This window comes from Sus scrofa, chromosome 1 (genome assembly GCF_054392235.1).
Source record: "Sus scrofa isolate SSC_HxYL_T2T_F1_AM1 chromosome 1, Sscrofa_HxYL_maternal_Yorkshire_Landrace_v2.0, whole genome shotgun sequence".
Taxonomy (NCBI): Eukaryota; Metazoa; Chordata; class Mammalia; order Artiodactyla; family Suidae; genus Sus; species Sus scrofa.
In genome coordinates, this window is record NC_139383.1 from 150,186,655 (window position 1) to 150,208,204 (window position 21,550).

The 21,550-nt window shown below is 39.0% G+C and overlaps 1 protein-coding gene across 5 annotated transcripts in view; it reads left to right on the forward strand.

Moving 5' to 3' along the window:
- GABRB3 (gamma-aminobutyric acid type A receptor subunit beta3) overlaps positions 1–21,550 on the forward strand; it is a 348,038-nt gene that overhangs the window by 315,544 nt on the left and 10,944 nt on the right. For all 5 annotated transcript variants that reach the window (XM_021098613.2, XM_021098629.2, XM_021098607.2 and 2 more), the window contains 2 exons: positions 10,869–11,021; positions 18,182–18,426. In XM_021098613.2, the coding sequence (XP_020954272.1) occupies positions 10,869–11,021; positions 18,182–18,426 (398 nt within the window). The remainder of the gene's footprint in view (positions 1–10,868; positions 11,022–18,181; positions 18,427–21,550) is intronic.

Below are 21,550 nucleotides of genomic sequence, written 5' to 3' on the forward strand. Positions count from 1 at the left end.
GTCCCCTAGAACAGCTTTCTTAGATCCTCTTGCCCAAAAGTACTCAGGACACTTTTTTTTTTTTGGTACAATTTCTGTCTTTCTTTTAACTATGTGTGTGGTAGAACATATCCTACACATATCTGGAGAAAATATATTCACTGCAGACTTGGGGTGAATATTTAAACTCTGCCAAGAGTCATCAAGTGATCAGAACACGATGTCACGTCTTCTTTCAGTGCTCATGAAGTTTTGGCATTTGCAGGGTGTTACCACTGGCTCCACATCAGTCAGTTATAAATCTCCCATCCTGCAAAAGTCCTGCACTTTAAAATTAATTTGGAGTTTTCCCTGTGATGCAGTAGGTTAAGGATCTGGCATCAGTGCAACTGCGGTGTAGGTCACAGCTGCAGCTAAGATTTGTTCCCTGGCCTGGAAACTTCCATATGCCTTGGGTGCAGCTAAAAAAATAAAATAAAACAATTCATTTATTTATGTAGAAATATTCTAAGCCACTTTGTTTAAAAACACTATTTCAAAATTAAATACTATATTCGTGTATTTTCCTTTCCATAAGTGTTCTGAATTAATAAGATTTCAGTCAGTAAACTGGGTGGAAGGACTCTCTAGCCTGAAAGAGAATTCTCTCCAAGGGATTAGGAAACCAACGCTCTGGAGATTTCTGGAGATGCTCCTTCTCAGAGTCACACAGGTTAAATTCTGTGTCTCACCCACTGCTCCCTCATTCTGCCTCTTTGAGGATCTTGTAGATGAAGGGGGTCATTCAAAGGCTGGCATGAACCAGGAGAGAGGTTGGACTCTGGATCAGAGAGGGAAAGGGAATGTCCACTGCTTTTCTCTCCATATCCAGTTGAATGGACAGTTGAAACACCAATGCCTCTGATTGGCCTTCCTACCAGTTATCTATTTCATTTGGAAAGTTTTGAATTCACACACGGGATGTATCATTCCTCTGTCAGTTGTCAGATAGCATTGCTCTTACTCACATGTATACATGGCATTCATTTAACTTCCTTTGAATTAATTTATTTGTTCATAACCATGTGCTCAGGGGTCCCACAAAATACCCAAACCCCAAATTTTCATTAGACCCATTGTGTAACAGTCACTGTTAAAAGCCACTGAATTTCTTGGAAAGTCCTGAATCTATTACCAATATTCCTTTTTGACTCAGAACGATTTTTTATTGAAAGAGTTTACGAAGTGAATACTCAGATTATTTTTTGGCATCGACAGACTGTAGGATAGAGCCAAACCTGAAAACAGGCATATTTCAGAAAATACTGAAAACGTGTTTTTTAAATAAGTGCAACTATAGATTCTTTGAAACTATTTTGATTGAAAGCTGAAAAGATATTGCCCTGCTGTATAAGCTTTGGGAAAGGTGTAGGAAATTTGTACTGAACTTAACTTTGAAACCTGTTCTAGATAAGCAAGGCATCATTATTTAAAACTTAGGGTCTGAAAATGTCTTTCAAAAATACTTCACAAAGCAAATATTATATCATTTTTATGAGTACTGCAGTTAAGCCAGTGACTTAAGCAGAATCTCCATAAAGGAAGGACTCTCACTGTTTTATCTAATTTCTGTTTAGCTAAATATAAGGAATATATATATGTTGCTAGGTATTTAGGATGTGCCAAAAATATCAAGTTGAGTAACCTTAAAGTAAACAGATCTCAATTCATTAAAAAAAATGGGAGAATTTTAAGTAGATTGTCAAACATAGAATGTAATTAATTATGCAAGGCACTCCTAGGAAGGATTAGAATTTTTCTCATGCTTATTTTTTAATACAAAGACTTCTATATATAGATTTTTATGACTTTGATGATAATTTTTATAACTTGTCTGTATGTGCACATACAGAAAAAAATTTAAAGTATCCATATAGAGGTAAGTGAATTATCAGAAAATCAACAATTGTGTAACTGCCATCAAGTCAAAAAGAAGAATATTGTGGGCACTCCAAGATCTGCACTATGATCCTAAGTTCCTTATATCCCTCCTTCCCAAAGGAAACCATGCTCTTGTTATAGTAGAGTTAAATTTGTGTTTTTGAACCTTATTGAATGAGATAATAGAGTTTAAGTTATTTTGTAACTCCCCTTCTTCAACTAAACATTGTTTGTGAAATCCATCTGTATCATATGGTTTATTTCTTTCCCTTGCAATACTACTGTGTGAATACATAACAATTTACTCATCATTCACTCTACTGCAGGTGGAGGTTTATAAGTAATGCCACTGTGAACATCCTTGTACTTGTTTTTTTGGTGCATATATACTCACATGAATGTAGGGCATATACTTAGAGTGTAATAGTGAATGTTCAAGCTTCGCAATTATGCCAACCTGTTTTCTAGAGTAGTTTTTACCCTCTAGATCCACAGCAGTCATGCTCGTGTGGTTCCTTTTACCCCATGACATCCTTGATAATATTTCACATGGAAGTCACCTGTTGGGTGTTGGGTGATGTCTTGTGGTTTTAACTTACATTTCTCTGAATATTAATAAGGACGAGCACCTTTCCCTAATAGCTGTTTGGAGATCCTCTCTTGTGAATTACCTGTGCAACTCTTTTTTGTGAAAATTCTGTCAATTATGTATTGGAGTTACTTATAAATTCTGGATGCAAGCTTGCACAGATTATAATGTTTTACAAAAATGTATTTTTTTACATTGAGAGCTACAGTCTACCTGGAACTGATTTCTTGTGAATGGTGTGAAATTTTCGTTATTTTCCACAGCACCATTGCTCTGCAGCAACATCTTTGTCTTAAATTGTTTGTGCACGAATCTGGTTTTGGACTTTCCGTTCTGTGCCATGGATTTATTCATCCATCTTTGTACACTGACCTCACCATAATCACTGTAGCTCAAAGTGGAGCAGATCCTTCTTTCTCTTTCTTTTTATATTCTATTGACTTTATTATTTTTGACCCTTTACATTTCCATGTAACTTTTGTAATCAGATCATTAATTTTCATTTTAAAATGATTTGGCTTTTTATTAGGAATGCATTAGTTTATTTAGTGGAAGTGGCATTGTTACAAGTCTTTCAGTATTTTATTGCTTCATTTTTTTGGTCTTTAATTTGTCTCAATAACATTTTAGAGGTTTTTTGTGTAGAAATCTTGCACATCTTTGTTAAACCTTTCTATGTTTGATATTTTCTGATTTATTATAGATGGTGAAATTTCCTTAACTTCTTATTTCTTGCTGACATATAAGAATACAATGATTTTGTATTGAACAACTCTACTGAAGTATTTATTACTTCTACTAATTTATTTGAGGTGGTATTTTTACATCTTACCAAGTACTGCAGGGGTCTTTGTACACTTGGATTCCATATTTCCTAATTCTGACTTAATGTATTCTTTTGCCATTATGCATTATAATTATATATATGCATATACACACACACACATATATATATATTTGTCCCTATACCATATTATTATTATTAAATGCGGGAAAGTATCACTTAGATATAATTATAAATATCCTTATTTCTTTGTTAATCATTCTTTCCTTTACCTCCAAGTCTATCTGTGAATATTTCCTTCTGCCTAAAGAAGACTAAAAATACTTTCTTTAGTGTGAGTATCCCGGTCAGATTGCTTCTAAGGCTTTAAAAAATCTGTATATCATAATTTTTCTTACAGGGTGTATTTGCTGGTTACAGAAAGCTAGGTTGGCATTTTTCTTTTTCCATTTGAAGATTCTCATTTTCTGTGGTGTCCATTGTTTCTACTGAGAAGATTATTGTTGGTCTAATTGGTGCCACTTTCGAATTAATCTGTTCTTTCTCCCCTTATAGATGCTTTTATAATTTTTCTCCCTTTTTTTTTGTTTCATTGGCATTTATGATGTACCAAGGTATAGTTTTCTAATTATTCTTCTTGGACTTTGTGTATCTTCTTGAATCTTTGTCTTGAAGTCAGGCGTTTTAGAGCACTGTCAGCCATCATTGCTTTTTCTCCATTTTCTCTCTCCTTTTCTTCTTCCAGGGTTCCAACACTGAATCTTGTCCATATATCTTCTATATATCTAACCTTGCTTTCTGGATTTTTTTATTTTTGTCTTCATGCTTTACTCTGGAAATTGTCTTTTGATTTATCTCACATTTCAACAATTCTTTCTTCATCTGTGTCTAATATGATACTATTATACATGGAAAATTGTTAATATAAGTCAAAATCTATAATGGTGTTTTCTTTCTTCAGAGAGGATTTAGGCTTTCTTCTGTCAAGCAGCTAGAGGCATTAGCAATCCAAGACAAGCTTCATTTACTATCTGGGATTTGGGTAATTCAGAGTTCAGAGTCAATGCTTGTGCACACTTGAATCTTTCTGATTTATCTTTACATCTTGGACTCTTTGGAATCTCAAGCTCTTGGGAATCCCTGCTTGATAGTGTCTGTCTCCAGCTTTTGCTCCCTTTGTTCCATGAGTCTGTCACATGTTCTACTTAGTTTCTCATCTTTCTGTTCCAAAAACTTAAGCTACCTGAAGCACGGAGTTCTTCTGAGTTTGTTCTAAACTGTGGCCCAGATTTTTACTGGCTTGTTATCCCTCCAGTGCCTTGAAGGAGATGTATTTAAATTTTGTGCACTTTTCCCTAGTTGTTTCCAATAGAAGAATTACCTGTTCCGTAACACCCAAACACCATAGCTTACTTTTCACTCTTTATTTTCTCAGAAAAAAAATTTACAGTTGTTTCAATATTTAATTCTTATTTAGTTTAGATGATTAGTTACATGAGAATAAAAAAGAAAACATTTTCAGATACATTTTTTACAGTCACATTTCAGAAAGCATAAATCATTTCATTCTTTTTTTCAAAATAATAACATTATAGAGAGGAAACACTTATCCAGAATAGTGTCCTGTTGAGGAAAGTGCTATAAAGCTCTAAGTCAGGATATCTGAGTCCCTGATTGCAACAATAAGAAGCTATGGAAATGGCAAAATATGTGAATAGCAGATAGAAAGGGTATTAGGTTAAAAGAAATACTGTGTTATATTTATTTCAACAAGTATAAGCACCTAAAAATCAAAGACCCCTTAAATATCACTCTGGACACAAGATCACTTGATTGGGATTTCAGCTTTTGTACTGGTCTTAAATGTACATTCGGCTGACCCACAAAAACTGGTATGTACAGTTTTTGCCAAATCTGAAATTACTCCTAACTTCTTCATTTTAGTTGAGCTTAAAGACTGAAATGTTTTATAAATTCATAGAGAACAGATTACTTAATATCTTTAATTATATGGTGTTTTTATTTCTCTTCTTTTTTCCTGGGGTACATTTGGACTGATATATTCTGACTTTATTTCAAAATACTTCTGCCAAGATTAGAAGAAAGAAAGAGAGAACAATCAAAAAATGAATGATGATGAAATATTTCTGTTGATACATGGATCTTCTGTTTTTAAAAAAATCAACTTTCAAAATACAATTTTGCCCCCCCCCGCCCCCGCCTTTTTAATGGCTATACCTGTGGCATAGGGAAGTCCTGGGCCAGGAATCAAATCAGAGCTGCATCTGGACACAGTGCATCACACTGCATCCATGGACACAGTGACACCAGGTCTGAGGTACATCTGTGACCTACCCTGCAGTTTGTGGCAATGCCGTAGCTTTAACCCACCCACTGAACAAGGCCAGGAATCAAAACCACATCTTCACAGAGAAAACCTCAGGTCCTTAACTTACTGAGCCATAATGGGAACTCCCTAGTTTGCTTTTCAATTATGATTATGAAACAATTTTTTTTAAGTCTGCATGTCACACTGTTAATACATGCACTTAGTTTTCTCCAGAGTCCATTTGTAAATTCCATGCTTTAGTTTTTTCCTAAACTAAAACGCTGTGATAAAATTATTACTCATTGGGTCTATAACATCTACTATAGGTCTAGAAATGATATTATATGAAATGTTAGAAGGAATTGTCACTTGTATCTCATTGTCTTAAATTCCAGAGACAAATTTCCTTTTTTTTTTTTCTCATTGACTTGTTAGAAAGATCTTTAGAGACCATTCATCTGTCCTTATGAGCCAAATGCTGCCCCTAATCTCTCAGGCCAAACTGGTGGAACTAGAGCAAACTTAACTCTCAGTACCAAAGGAGAGTTTAACCATCTCATCTTGTTGCTATGAAATCATTTTCCTTTTAAGGGCTCCTGACTTATGAAATATATCTCACTACAGAAGCCAAATTTCTTCAGGAATTTTTGCTCCACATCATCTTTGCAAAAATAACTCTTCATCTACCTTCATCTTTTGGAATTGCTTTTTAGACTTCCAACACAATTTTTAAAATATGTTCAATGGTAAAAACACTTAAATTATAGAATACTGAGCACAGAAGTCACCCTAGAAAGAGAAAGAGGAAAGAAAGAAGGAACTTGCTTGTACTGAGTGTGTATTTGGGGCCAGATAGTATGTCTGGTACTTGATATGAATGAAGCAAGCCATTTAATTTCCATTAAAATACATGTAGTAGGTATTCTTTTTCTTATAACCAAGTTATTAAAATATGATTTACATACTGTAAAATTTAACCATTTAAATTTATTTTTTGAAGTATAGTTGATTTACAGTGCTGTGTTAATTTCTGCTATATGGCAAAGTAATTCAGTTGTACACACACACACACACACACACACATACGTATATATATTTTTGGCTTTTTGTCTTTTTTAGGGCCGCACCCACAGCATATGGAGTTCCCAGGCTAGGGGTCTAATCAGAACTGTAGCTGCTGGCCTACACCACAGCTCACAGCAACGCCGGATCCTTAACCCACTGAGCGAGGCCACAGATCAAACCTGCAACCTCATGGTTATAGTCGGGGATCATTAACCACTGAGCCACGACGGGAACTCCCTATATATTATTTTTTGTATTTTTTTCCATTATGATTTTTCCCAGGGTACCGAAGATAGTTAGTTCCCTGTGCTATACAGTAGGAGTTGTTGTTTATCCATTCTATACATAATAGTTAAAATTTAGCCATTTAAAGTTATTCAGGAGTTCCTGTCATGGCTCAGTGGTTAACGAACCAGACTAGTATCCATGAGGATGCATGTTTGATTCCTGGCCTAGCTCAGTGGGTTAAGGATCTGGCTTTGCTGTGAGCTGTAGTGTAAGTTGCAGATGTGGCTTGGATCCCGCATTGCTATGGCTGTGGTATAGGCTGGCGGCTACAGCTCCAATTAGACCTCTAGCCTAGAAACTTCCATATACTGCAGCTGCAGCCCTAAAAAGCAAAATAAATAAATAAATAAATAAAATAAAGTTTGTAATTCAGGGAGTTCCCACTGAGGTAAAGTTCCCATCATGGCTCAGTGGGTATGAACCCAACCCAGTATCCATGAGGATGTGGGTTCAATCCCTGGCCTCACTCAGTGGGTTAAGGATCCGGCATTGCCATGGGGGGCAGTGTAGGTCACAGACACAGCTTGGATCTGGCATTTCTATGGCCGTGGCATAGGCCAGCAGCTGCAGCTCTGATTTGACCTCTAGCCTGGTAATTTTCATATGCTGCAAGTGCCCTAAAAAGAAAAAAAAAAGTATATAATTTAGTTATTTATAGTGTATTTACAGAATTATGTAATCATGGCCACAGTCAATTTCAGAGTATTCTTATCACCATGAAAAGAAACCCATGAGCAGTCATTCCCCATTTTCCCCAACTAGCCTCCCCTAACCCTGAGCAACTACTGATCTAATTTCTCTTTCTACAGATTTGTCTGTTCTGTACATTTCATATGAATGGAATCATACACTCTATGGTCCTTTGTGACTGGTTTCTTTCACTCAGCATGATGTTTTCAAGGTTCATCCATATTGTGGCATGCATCAATATTCATTCCTTTTTCTTGCTGCAAAATATTCTGTTGCATGAATATGTCATGTTTTATCTAACCATTCATAAAGTTGATTAACATTGGTCTGTTTCTACCTTTGGCTATCCAGAATAAAGCTGCTGTGAACATTCATGTACACATTTCTCTGTGGACATACGTTTTCATTCTTTTTAGGCATATACTTAGTATTGCAGTTGCTGGGTCATAAGGTAACTATGTTTAACCTTTTGAGAAATTGCCTAACTGTTTTCCAAAGTGGCAGGACCATTTAACCTGCTCACAGCAGTACATGAGGGTTCTGATTTATTCACAGCCTTATTGACACGAGCTATTGTCCGTCTTTTTGATTGTAGTCATCCCAGTAAGTATGCTGTGGTATCTCTGTATGGTTTTGATTTGCATTACCCTAATGAGTAAGATGTTGAGCATATTTTATGTGCTTAGGGATACTGATCTTAACTCTTTGGAGAAATGTCCCTTCAAGTTTTTTGTCCATTTTTAAATTAGGTTGTGTGTACTTTTTTAAACCTTCTTTATATATTCTAGACACAAGTTCCTTATCAGATCTATGATTTGCAAATATTTTCTCCCATTCCATAGTTTGTATTTTCATTTTTGTTATGGCTCTCTTTGCAGAATAATAGTTTGCAATTAATAGAGTATAATTTATCTGTATTTTTTCACTTATTCAAAAATTATTCTTGCGCTAGTTTTACACACAAGGAAGGTGAAGACCTGAGAGAATAGGAATATCCCAGATAAGCCCTGAGCCTGGCTCTGACTACCCCTGCTCTTTGTTCTAGAGTCACAGGTTACAACATTCTGGCCTTACCACGGAGAATCAGAAAGAGAATCATTGCCTGGTTGAGACAATCTTTGAAAAAGTTTTTGAACTCCGTTTTGTTTTTCCTATTTCATATGTTTCCTTTCCTTTGTGGAATTTTTGAATGTATATTAATTAAGGTGACTAGTAATAGCAGTGAGAAAATAGGAACACCATTTGAACTTTAGGATGTATTATAAAGTAAAAAAAAGAAAAAAGAAAAAGGTAGATAAATGATTGAGACAGCATAACAAAGACCCCAAGAATAGCACTGAGCTTACAAAGCTCCCTAGGCAGTTGTGATAGAGCCCCCACAGTGGCCACCTTGGGGGGACAGATGTATGTGCATAGGTCAGCTCTGCTGCAGTTGCTAAAATATTAGCTTGTTACTTTATAGATGCATTTGAGTGACTCTTATCACTCCACAAAGATGACATGATAACTCTGTGCCCATATTTTTACGAGTTCATCAACAATATTAATGCCTTAGAGAGCACTATTAATTTAAACTGGATGAGAGATCCAGAGCCCTGTTTATGGCCACAATTTTAGTGCATCTGTGAAGAAAGGGTTGAGATCAGCATCTTCAGTAGATAGTTTTGCCAAGGAAGCCCTGAATTGGAACGATGCACTCGTGTTCAGGGACTGTACTTCTGTCCATTGGCTCAGCATCTACTTGGTAGCCTGACCACATCTGCATTGGCACACAGGCTTTAGAGCTCCTGTGCCTTTCTGTTGTAATTTTTAAGCTTCTTTTGAAGGTTATGCCTTGGTGCAGCTGACTCACTACTTCTCAACTTTAAATCATCAGTCACTCATTATGATCATTTGGGGAGTTTTATCCATGGATACAGCATGCATCAGGACATTTGTCATACCAGTGTCAGGATTTTCCTAACAGAGCTACAAGAAAACCTAATTCACTCTAAGATGTACACCAAGTGGCAAAAATCCTTTGCCCAGAAGAAGAGGTCTTGATATTTCTGATGATTCTTGTATTTATTAACATTCTGAGGTCTCTCTCTCTCATGGCATCTTGAAAGGCTTATTTTCATTTGGTCCTGGTGGATCCTTTATCTCAAAGGCTCTTCTGCTTCCCTGCCTGTAAAGACTCTTCTTCACTCAAGAGTATCTCAGTTCAGATACTGTGAAACCTTTCCTGTGTCACTAAATCTCATGTGCTAGAATATCCAGTTTGGCCTTACTTCTGGTTTACTGAGGGCAATTCTCTATGAGTCTCTCTGACAGATTGGGAGCCAATTGAGAACCTAGACCATCCTCTTATTTATGTCTTTTTTCTTTTCCACTTAACATTCCCACCTGTGCGATTATGAGATGGGGGTTTGGGGGGAGGGGCATAGGGTAAATACCTAAAATTTTTATTGATTTCAAGTGGTCTTTCACATTTAAGAAATAGAGTTGACTAAACAAATACATAAGAAAACCATAAGTTTTCTTAATTCTAAATTCTGGGTGAATGAGTATCTTGTCGAATTCCCAGATATTAGGTAGTTTGGAAATCAGAGTGGTACTCCCTTCGTCAAGGTCACTAATGATAGATATAGGTGTACATAGTGCTGTTTATCTTGCCTTTTAAAATGATGCCTTTGTGGTGCCACAAGCTGTGGTGTAGGTTGAAGACTTGGCTTGGATCTGGCATTGCTGTGGCTGTGGTGTAGGCCACCAGCTATAGCTACAATTCAATTCCTAGCTTGGGAATTCCCATATGCCACACCATAGCCATAAAAAGGAAAACAAAAACAAAAACATTTTGTTCAGTAAAGCCTTGAGCCAAATCTCCCGTGTCTGCAGTGGAGAAGAAGGGGACCCGTAATTGAAAAATAAACAAGATATTTGGCATTATTGTATATTCAAAGCTAAAAGTTTGCCCAGAGTTTTCTCAGCTAGTTGTCAGATAGTTCTCAGATGAATATTTAACCTTAGAAGAGGTCCTTGTCATGACCTGATGCATAGACTGAAGATCATGCCTCTCCCAATTTCTCAACGAATATCATCAGGCAGATGGAGGCAGATTGCAGGCTGCGAACCGCCTCTCTGTTCTGGGCTTTTCAGATGCATGCTGTTGACCATGGAAGTCAAAGCACACTTTTTGTCTGCTGTGTCTCTTCTCCAGTGTAACTCCTGTCTGTTTACCATAGGTGCCTATCCTCGGCTGTCACTGAGCTTTCGGTTGAAGAGAAACATTGGATACTTCATCCTCCAGACTTACATGCCCTCTATCCTAATTACGATTCTCTCGTGGGTGTCCTTCTGGATCAATTATGATGCATCTGCGGCTCGAGTTGCCCTTGGTATGTGTTCTTTTTCAATGACACCTAAAATGTGAAGTCACCATATCGTTACAATATTAAGGGAGTTCAAAGAGTATAGTTTCAGCTACAGTTTTTTGACATCGTGACACTGGTCTTGCCCACATGGTCCCTTTTTATCTTGAAACACTAATTTCATGCATGATTCCCTTGATGTGTTAATGTAATTATAAGGCTCAAATGTGAATTTTCATGCCCATGCAAGGGAAAATATGCTTCCCGAATATTTGCATAATAAAACTATTTTTGACACTCATTTTAAAGCAAGTATTAACATCTCCTGTTCAAAATTATTCTATGGCCCAGAAAGAAGACTTGATTAATTGTGCATTCTTTTTTAAGTCAGAAAAATAGTTATGTATTACTCCATGTAATTGGAATTATACAAATTAATGAGCATTAAAATGGGTTATTAAATTCTGAGTGATTCCCGAGAACTCTAGTGATCTTTTCTGGCCATTGGACATTTGACGACTGGATTATTAGCTGATGTACAATATATATTATATGTTCCAGTATTATTTCTAATAGTTTGTGATTGTTAAGGGAAGGCTTATATTTTCAGAAACTATTATTCTCTACTGAACTAATTACTATGAATCGGCATGGACAAAACAATCATTTAAATGCATTTCCGGTAAGTACACAGCTGAAGAGCACTTGTTTAGTCGACCCCTTCTTTGGGTGGGTTGAATTCAGTTCCTGGGATTGAAGTCATCAATGATACCTTTCAAAATTAATAGGAATTACAATGTATCTGCTGGTAAAACCTGCAGAGAAATATAACAATTCAAGGATCCAGTTGTCCCTCTTTCTTCCTTTCTATTTCCCATCTTTTCCCAGGAATTTCAGTTACTTAGAATTTTGCTTCCAGGAGAATATGTGTACATATGTGTAAGTAGACATCTAGTTGAGATGCACAGATATGGGACTCACACAGATTCAAGACTGGATTTTTTTTTTTTAATGAAATAACATATAACAGTGACTCTAGAAACCCAGGCAACTCTTTCTAAGGTGTTAGGTGTGAATGTAAAGATGCTTTGAGAAGAATAAAGTATAAAAAAAATCAAAAGCGTTAATCTATTTCTAACAGGTATGGTAAGGGACGGGTCTCTTAAAAGTCACTTGAAAAATCTCTTCAGGATTTTTTACAGCCTGCCTGTAACATCAATCCTTTCTGTAGATTTTGCCTTTTTCATTATTGTTCATGTTACTAGATTGCTTTTTGTTAAACTGTTTTATCTTCTCACTTGGAAAATCCACAGCTAAAATGAATTTACAGGTGGCAGCTCCTAATTTTGTGGCGCTGTTAGCTCATCCAACTTCAGAGGCTCTATTTAAGAAAAAAGAATATAAAATACACAAATGCAGAATTTCTGGGACCTTCCCTGATCCTATAAGAGACCTATATTAGGGATCAGAAGCTGAAGTGTCCTGAACTTCTGGTGACTCTGCCTCAGAGAATCTGTCGTGTTTGGGTAATTAGAGAAATCTGAGTACCAAAGAACCATAATTATCTGGCATCATCAGATGTGAGGTGTACTGAAAATGTGAATTTTTCCATTTTCTAGATGATACAGATTCTATAGCTCCTTAATGGTAAAATCATTGTCTTCTGCAGTGTTCAATAGAAAATCTCTCTGGAGAGGGTTACAGTCGACACAGCCACATTACAGCGTATGAAAGCAGATACCACTGTTTTCTTAACAACACAGCCTTGTTACTAAATCATGCTGTGGTTTTGCTGGGATGGGGAAATGGTCTGCCCAGAATGACTAAGGGGTTAACACTGGAGGTGTACTGGGTTCAGATTGATGTCAGAAGTCTGGGAGGCAGGCATGAAAAGCAGAATCAAATAGGCATTTGCCATTGTCAGGGTGGACCTGAGGCCTGGAAGTCCCTAAGGCAGCTGTGCTCTCCAGGCTGTGTAGCTGGTCAGATAGACATCCAGCAGTCCAGTTCTCAGCTTGGGACCCCAGCATTCTCACTCCCTCTGTCCCAGCTTCTCCTACATAAGACATGGTCTCTGACCCTGAGTCCTCAGGACTTGGGAAGTGTCAGCTCAGCAACTCTGATTGGTTAAGGAAACATGTATCATAGGGTCAGGAATAATAACAGTCATTAAGGCTGAAACTTGCCAAATACTCAAGTGCAAAGTTCTGTACAAGGCCATGAGCATGGCTACCTAATCCACAATGCAGAAGATCCATAGCACAGTAGGCAGTGTTTCAGTTCCCATTTACAGAGAGGGAAATGCAGTTCAGAAAGGCTATGTAACTGGTACATAGTCATGTAATACTAAGTTTCAGAAGAAAGATTTCAATCCAGTTTCTCTGACTCTAGGGCCCTCTCTACACTATAGGTGCTGTCTACAGTGTCAGTAGACAGTACTGAAGACGTACAGAAGAGTTCTTTGGTCTATTACGTTGTAAAAGAGATGGATTTTTTTTCCACACCCATGGCAGGTGGAAGTTCCAGAGCCGGGGATCGAACCCTTACCACAGCAGAGAAAATGCTGGATCCTTAACCTCTAGGCCACAAGGGAACTCCTGGAGTTATCTGGGGCTGTATGGGAAGGGAAACTGAAAAGGGAAATGCTGGTTCATCACCCAGCTGTGCTGCATAGTTGCTCTGTATGCTCCAGGATCTTATGCTTTTGCTGCCCAGAGTCTGACACCCACATCCATTGAACTGTTAGTGTTAGAAGGCACCAGACTACAAAGTTGAGAGTTTTCCTTAGAACTATGTGGTCTTCCTTACAACTTCTGAAGCCCACTTATCACTTAAGCTAAATATCTCAGGCCACATTACTTGGATCCCAAAGAAGAAAAATATCTTTTTTTTTGTCTTTTGTCTTTTTAGGGGCGCACCCGTGGCACATGGAGGTTCCAAGGCTAGGGGTCAAATCAGAGCTATAGCTGCCGGCCTATGCCAGAGCCACAGCAATGCCAGATCCGAGCCACGTCTGAGACCTACACCACAGCTCATGGCAACGCCGGATCCTCAACCCACTGAATGAGGCCAGGGATCGAACCTGAAACCTCATGGTTCCTAGTTGGAATCATTTCCGCTGCGCCACAACGGGAAATCCAGAAAAATATCTTTTGATTAAATGATACATTTTATTTCACAATCATCTTTATAAATGCAGTTTTTCAAATAAAGTATTTCATTAACATAACATAAATGAGAAATAATTTGAGGCTAATTATTCAGACTCAGCTTGATGTATGCTGACTATGGAAGGCACCACTCAGCTGTCTCCCATTCTGCCATCAGACGGGGTTCCCTTAGAGATCAGAAGTTTAAGGAAAGTTCTGCCAGGACTGGGTCTCCCGCCAAGAGGCTGGAGGCTACCAGAGAATGTATTTTGCTGTGATGTTGAAAATGATGACATTTGTTGTGAGTGTTCACAGTGCTAATTACCCTTGGCCCATCACCACAGTGTTGAGGCTTCATAAGAGCTTTAGACAATTTTGGACCCATCAGGGCTCTCTCAGGTCATGCCACTGGGATGTGGTGGAGCCATGTGGTGCTACTATCCAGGGTATGAACCACTGCATCCACCACTGCCCACAGTTATCTAGATAGGAAGTAAAATGATACATCCTTGGGATGGATCCTTAGGGATTGCGTGGCCTTGTAATCTAAGAGGTCATGCGAGCCTAAACTAGAAAGCCAGGGGGACACAAAACCATATATATTTTAATTAAAATATTGTTGATTTACAATGTTGTGCCAGTCTGTGCTGTACAACAGCATGACCCAGGGATCACACACACACACACACACACACACACACACCCCTTCCTTTTCTTACACTATCTTCCATCATGTTCTATCCCAAGAGATTGGATATAGTTCCCTGTGCTATACAGTAGGACCTCACTGTTTATCCATTCTAAATGGAATAGTTTGCATCTATTAACTCCAAACTCCCATAGAGCGATATCATATGGTATTTGTCTTTCTCTTTCTGACTCAACTTCACCTAGTTTGATAATCTCTAGTTGCATCCATGTTGCTGCAAATGATATTATTTCATTCTTTTTTATATCCTATTGTATGTATGTACCATGTCTTCTTAATCTATTCATCTGTCGATGGACATTTAGGTCATTTCCACGTCTTGGCTATTGTGAATAGTGCTGCGATGAACATAGGGGTACATGTATCTTTTTGAATTATGGTTTTGTCTGGATATAAAATCTTACTCTTAAGGGACTCTGTGAGCCAGCACTGATGGGCCTCACACCAGTTTCCTTGCCCAGTTGTCCTTGGGGCTGAATTTACCAGGCTGAGTGCTCATGACATGTGCTGCCTGTCCCTCTTCCTATAGCCCATGTCCTGGGGACACCTACTGAGGCCTCTGTCATACACATCCACTCAAAGCAGTCACCTGGAGAGCCCGAGCAGTGACTAAAGCAGAGCACTTCCTAAAGTCCATTTGGAAGGAAAAGAAAAAGCCATGGCAGCCACGGTACAAAATTTTGGTATTATGGTGAGAACACCTGATTCCGTAGAATCTGCATGGCGTTTTTGCATTTATTTGTAAACTGTAATTATCCCATTGACATTTTCAAATTTCAAATGTCCCCAGGTGTACAAGAATTTTACATTAAAGAGAAGTCTTAAAATATCCTGACATCTTTCATTGCCATATATTCATTGGCAGCCACAGTTTGCAATCAGACAAGAAATAGGTTCTCCACTTCTGGGTACCCTCCCCTCCTCTGAGCACAGCTCCAGGCTGGGTGGAGGGAGCACATGGTCTGAAGCTTGGGGTTCTTCTCTCTTCTCCAGGTGGTCATGATCCAGGGGAGCCCTGCACCCTGGCATGCCTCCAAGGATGGGATAGGAATCCAGAGGGCATCAGACTAAGAGCTTATTGAAGACATTACCTCCTCTGCAGAGTTGCGGGTGATCTGGGGTGACCACAGGTCCAGGTGGTTAGCCTCTGGGGCTTGCAACACCTGCTGTTCTTGGTGACATTGGTTTTTCAGGTTTCTGTGGCTAAAGGACCATCACCCAGAATATTTTCACTTTGCAAATCTTCTTCTTGAGGTTCTGATGTGGCAGTCAATGACCCTGTCCCAGGGGTCCCAGAAGACACCCGAGTAATTGCATTCTGTAGCAGCAGTCACGGGGTAGGAGAGAGCTGGCTTGTTGGTGCTGACTTACCTCTCTGAGACTTCTTAATATTTCTTTTTCTTCTTCTTCTCCTTCATCTTCCTTTTAGTTTTTTTGCTTTTAGGGCCACATCTATGGCATGTGGAAGTTCCCAGGCTAGAGGTCAAGTCGGAGCTACAGCTGCCAGCCTACACCACAGCCACTGCAATGTGGTATCCAAGCCACGTCTGTGACCTGTACCACAGCTCAAGGCAACATCAGATCCTTAACCCACTGAACAAGGCCAAGGATCGAACTCGCATCCTCATGGATACTAGTCAGGTTCCTAAACCAAAGAGCCACAACGGGAACTCCAAGACTACTTAGTATTTCAAAAGGACCATTTCAAAGAGAGCAAATCAACTCCAGTAACATCCATTCCCCCACCCCCACCCCCACCCCGGAAGTGTGCAATGCAGGCCATTCCTGCCCAAGAGGCTTCACTGTTCTGGTCATGTCCAGAGCCAATGGGTCCCCTGCTCTTTCTGGCTTCATATCATCCCATATGGAATCTGTACACCAAGAACATGCCCATTGCTGTGGAAGAAGTACAAAACAGAGTACTTACATGTTTTTAGAGACTAAACTTAGGTCCCTTAGGGAAAAATGAGATGATTCACATGACATTGTCTAAATAATTCAAAATGACATCCAAAAAACCAAACCAAAACCAAAAACAGAATGTGATCATTTGCCCCAGAGCATGGTAAGATTCTGCACTTTGTATTTTGGGTTTGTTTTTTTTTTTTTGATGTTTTAAGGTTTTTTTTGAAGTATAGTTGATAGTTGATTTACAATTTTGTGGTCATTTCTACTGGACAACAAAGTGATTCAGCTATACTTGTATACACATCTTTTTTTTTTTTCAGATTTTTTTCCATATGGACCATCACAGAATATTGGGTAGAGTTCGCTGTGCTATATAGCAGGTCCCCATTGACCAGTTATTCCATATACCACAGTGTGCATATGCCAATCCCATCCCCTACCCCCCCACCCCTCCATCCCTATCCATTCTTCCCTCCGCACCTGTCCCCTTTGGTAACCATAAGTTTATTTTCAAAGTCTGTGAGTCTGTTTCTGTTCTGCAAACAAGTTCAGAAGTTCAAAAGTATCCTTTTGTTAGATTCTACATGTAAGTGATATCATAGGATGTTTGTCTTTCACTGTCTGACTCACTTCACTTAGGATGATCATCTCTAGGTCCATCCTAGAGATGATGCAAATGGTATTATTTCATTCTTTTTTATGACTGAGAAAGGAATCTGTGCTTGGAATAAAATCCTTAGCCCTTGACTGCAGCAAACAGGTCCTGAGCAGGTCATGTAGCAGCTTTCTTAGCTGGGGATGGAAGTCGCTCTGTGAGGTGCTCTTTCCCCAGGAGCAAACACCCCCTCTCTTTGTGCTCAGGACTGGATCCCCTTGCTTTAGTTGTTTTCTTCTGGGGGCCTTGTCACTCCAGCCATAAATGGCCTTCTTAGAAGATTCCTAGCTTCCTAGATTCCTTCTTCTTCCCAGTACCTTCTTATTCAGACTCTTAGGGTTTTATGATAAATGCTGGGTTTCTTTTCATTTCTCCCAGCTTTCATACAGAGCAGCCTCTGTTTTGCCCCTACATGTCCCCATCCATGGGCCAGGTGTGGTGGGAGGTGCCACCCATAGGGAAGGGGTGTCAGCTTCCTGGCCTGAGGTGTGACCTGCCCAAACCATATGCTTATATTCTATTGCATTTCTTTCTTTTCCTGCTTTTACTTTTTTTTTCTCATTTTTAAAATTTTTATGGGCATGATTTACAGTATTGTGCCATTTCTTGCTGTATGGCAAACATTATTGCATTTCAGTTGCCCCGTAATACTCAATCCATTATTTTCAGCTCCTTTACACTGTTTGAGAAAATAAAGCAGGAACATGAGAAGTCAGGAGCTGGGTGGTGGAGCTGCGGGCCTCTCACGCTTCCATTTCTCTTGCAGGGATCACGACCGTGCTGACCATGACAACCATCAATACACACCTTCGGGAGACATTGCCCAAAATCCCCTATGTCAAAGCCATTGACATGTACCTCATGGGCTGCTTTGTCTTTGTGTTTCTGGCCCTTCTGGAGTATGCCTTTGTCAACTACATTTTCTTTGGAAGAGGCCCTCAAAGGCAGAAGAAGCTTGCTGAAAAGAACGCCAAGGCAAAGAATGACCGGTCAAAGGGTGACAGCAACCGGGTAGGCCTCCCCATCTTGACCACCCTTTCTCGGAGCCCTTCCACCCTGCAGCTCATGGGCATGACCTCTGAGTAGGAGTGATGTGGGCATGTTAACCACAGCCTGAACTGTGGCCTCTGCAGGTCCCTGAGTTTTATAGGAAAGCAAAATTGGTGCAGAAGTTAGAGAAGCCAGAAGTTGCCCAGTTTCCTCTGAAAATGAAAGAACACATGGATATGGGAATGAATGAAACTCTGGGGTGAGGTGCCCAAACTTGACAGGCAAAAGCACTTTCTAGAATGTCATAGTGTTCCTTCAGCAGTAAATTATGAATGTGATACCTGGCATGCCACTGTCTTCACATGGCATGGACAGCCCCCTCTCTCATCCGCCCTCTGACTGGCCACAGTCTCTAGTTCAAGGTCTCAAGTGCAGGGTAGGAGCCACGTGCCATCCTGGGACTTTTGTGCACCTGCCCTGGCCCTGCCCCAGCCACCTGTGTTCTGCAAAATGCCAGGCAAACAGCCCCAGACAACAGTGGCCAAGCGGGGAGCTCCTTTGGGACCTGTGGGCTCTGAACCCAGAAAGAAGGCATCAGTCATGTCCCCTCTAGGTCCCTCAGCTTCTACCAACATCCCTCCAATTACAAACTTTGCAATTCTATGCCATTGCAGTTTCTTTTTTAAAATAAAAAGCAACATGTCATTGCAACTACAAACACTATTTTCATGAAAGCATGTTGTCACTAGTATAAAATTTTTATCATTATCCTTTTACCTCTTGCATCCCTTCAAGTCTTCACTAATATATCTCTACTTGTTTACACACTGGGCTTGTTCCTTTATTTCTTTTTTAAGTTCTTGCCAAACTTATCTCTCAAGCTCCTAAGGTTTCCTTGTTCTTTCTGGTGTTCTTGATTGTCCCTGGCCCAAGCCTCTTGCAAGGCTGCCACAGCTCCCTGGGGGAGGGCTGTGTCCATGGCCCAGCAGTGACCCAGAATAGGTCCCCAGATGGTCACAAATGAATGAAGGCAATTAAATGTCTGTAAATGGCTCCTACACTTTCAGTAATGCATAAACAGAGTTGGTCAGAGAAACCAGAATCTGTTAATAAAATTAGGCTTCCACAGGCAACATGATCCTGAATTTCTTACTGGAAAGTATATTTAGTACCACACTGGTATGTTTCTAAATAAGTCCATATACTATGAATACACACTATGCTTTGGTCATCCTGTTTCCAAGGAAACTAGAATTCATCACATCATTACTTTTTCCATCACATGGACGCACATACACACACAATACTGTTTTTTTTTTCTTCAAATTCCCTCACTATTTAAACAGATTATAACTGTATTTCCTTTCTTTTAAAGGTCTTCTAAATGACCTCCTCTAGAAAGGTCAAGTATTGGGCTACAGAAATACCTCTTTGAGTATGAAGGTTAACGCTTAAAATGAAAAAGAAACAACCCCCCCAAATTGCTAACTCTGTAAAGAAAATTAAGCAGAATGTAGAAATAATATGTTATAAAGCAGATGCAGAGGAAAGTTCATGAGTCCATTTTTAGTGTTCATTTTTCTGAAAATTTGTTTCTGTTTCCCAGCAGTGTGTTAAAGCTTTTCTGCATGTTCATATTTGTAAAAATCTGTAATTGGAGATGTCAGCTCTTATGGTTTGAAGTCAACATACAAATGCATGTATGCTAGTTTTAAATGCATATTTAATACCCTTAAAGATAAACATTAAAAATTATTGCTGACTAGAGGGCCAACGAGCATATGAAAAGATGTTCGGCATGGCTAATTGTTAGAGAAATGTAAATCGAAACTACAGTGAGGTACTACCCCACGTCGGTCAGAATGGCCATGATCAAAAATTCCACAAATAATAAATGCTGGAGAGGGTGTGTGTGTGAAGGAAAGGGTACCCTTCTACACTGTTGTTGAGAATGTAAATTGGTACAGCCACTAAGGAGAACAGTATGGAGGTGCCTCAAAAAACTAAAAATAGAGTTATCATATGATCCAGCAAGTCCAGTCCTGGGCGTGTGTCCAGAAAATTCTAATGAAAAAAATACATGCACTCTAGTGTTCATAGCAGCACTATTTATAATAGCCAATACATGGAAACAACCTAAATGTCCATCGACAGATGAATGGATAAAGATGTGGTACATATATACAATGGAATATTAGCCATAAAAAGAATGAAATAATGCCATTTGAAGCAACATGGATGCAACTAGAGATTCTCATACTTAGTGAAGTAAGTCAAAAACAAATATATGATGTAACATATGTAGAATCTAAAAATGATACAGATGAACTTATTTACAAAACAGAAACACACTCACATACGTGGAAAACAAACTTACGGGGAAAGGGGGATAAACTGGGAATTTGGGATTAACAGATACACACTACTATATAAAATTGATTAACAAGGACCTAGTGTATAGCACAGGGAAGTATACTCAGTATCTTGTAGTAACCCACAATGGAAAAGAATCTGAAAAACCACATCTGTTCATAATATGTATATTCATACATGACCGAATTGCTTTGTTGTACCTAAAACTTTGTAAATCAGCTATATACTTCAATTTAAAAAAATTGTTGTTGACTACACCTAAGAGTTTAGTGAATATTTTAAAGTGGAAATGCACCTCCCAAAAGTTTATATTACATGATGCAGATGAATTAAAAGAAACTGAGTAAAGAATCACAGATTTAATGCAAAACAGAAAACGGCACCTTGCACAGGCCGACAGCGTCTTCAAGAGTCCTTTGCAATAGTGATTATTCACACATTCATTTTCAGGGGTATCTCCTGGGATTGTTTATTAGTGTGGCCAGCAAGGGCCCCAGAGAGCCTCGCTGTCATAGATGGCAGCCTTGAGGCTTGGGGGCTGCAGATTTCCTTGGACTGATAGACACTGGGTGATAGCAAAGAGCGGTGTTGTCATTGCCTTTCCTAACTCACCACCCTTGTGTCTTATAAAAATCCTAAGGGGCTCTGCAGGCCACCAACATGACCATGATGCTATTGAACCTATTGTCAGACCCTGAGTAGACTTTCCTTACATTTAGTGATTAAACTCTATTTTAAATTAGTGGTTGATTCATCAATACCCAAAGTGTTC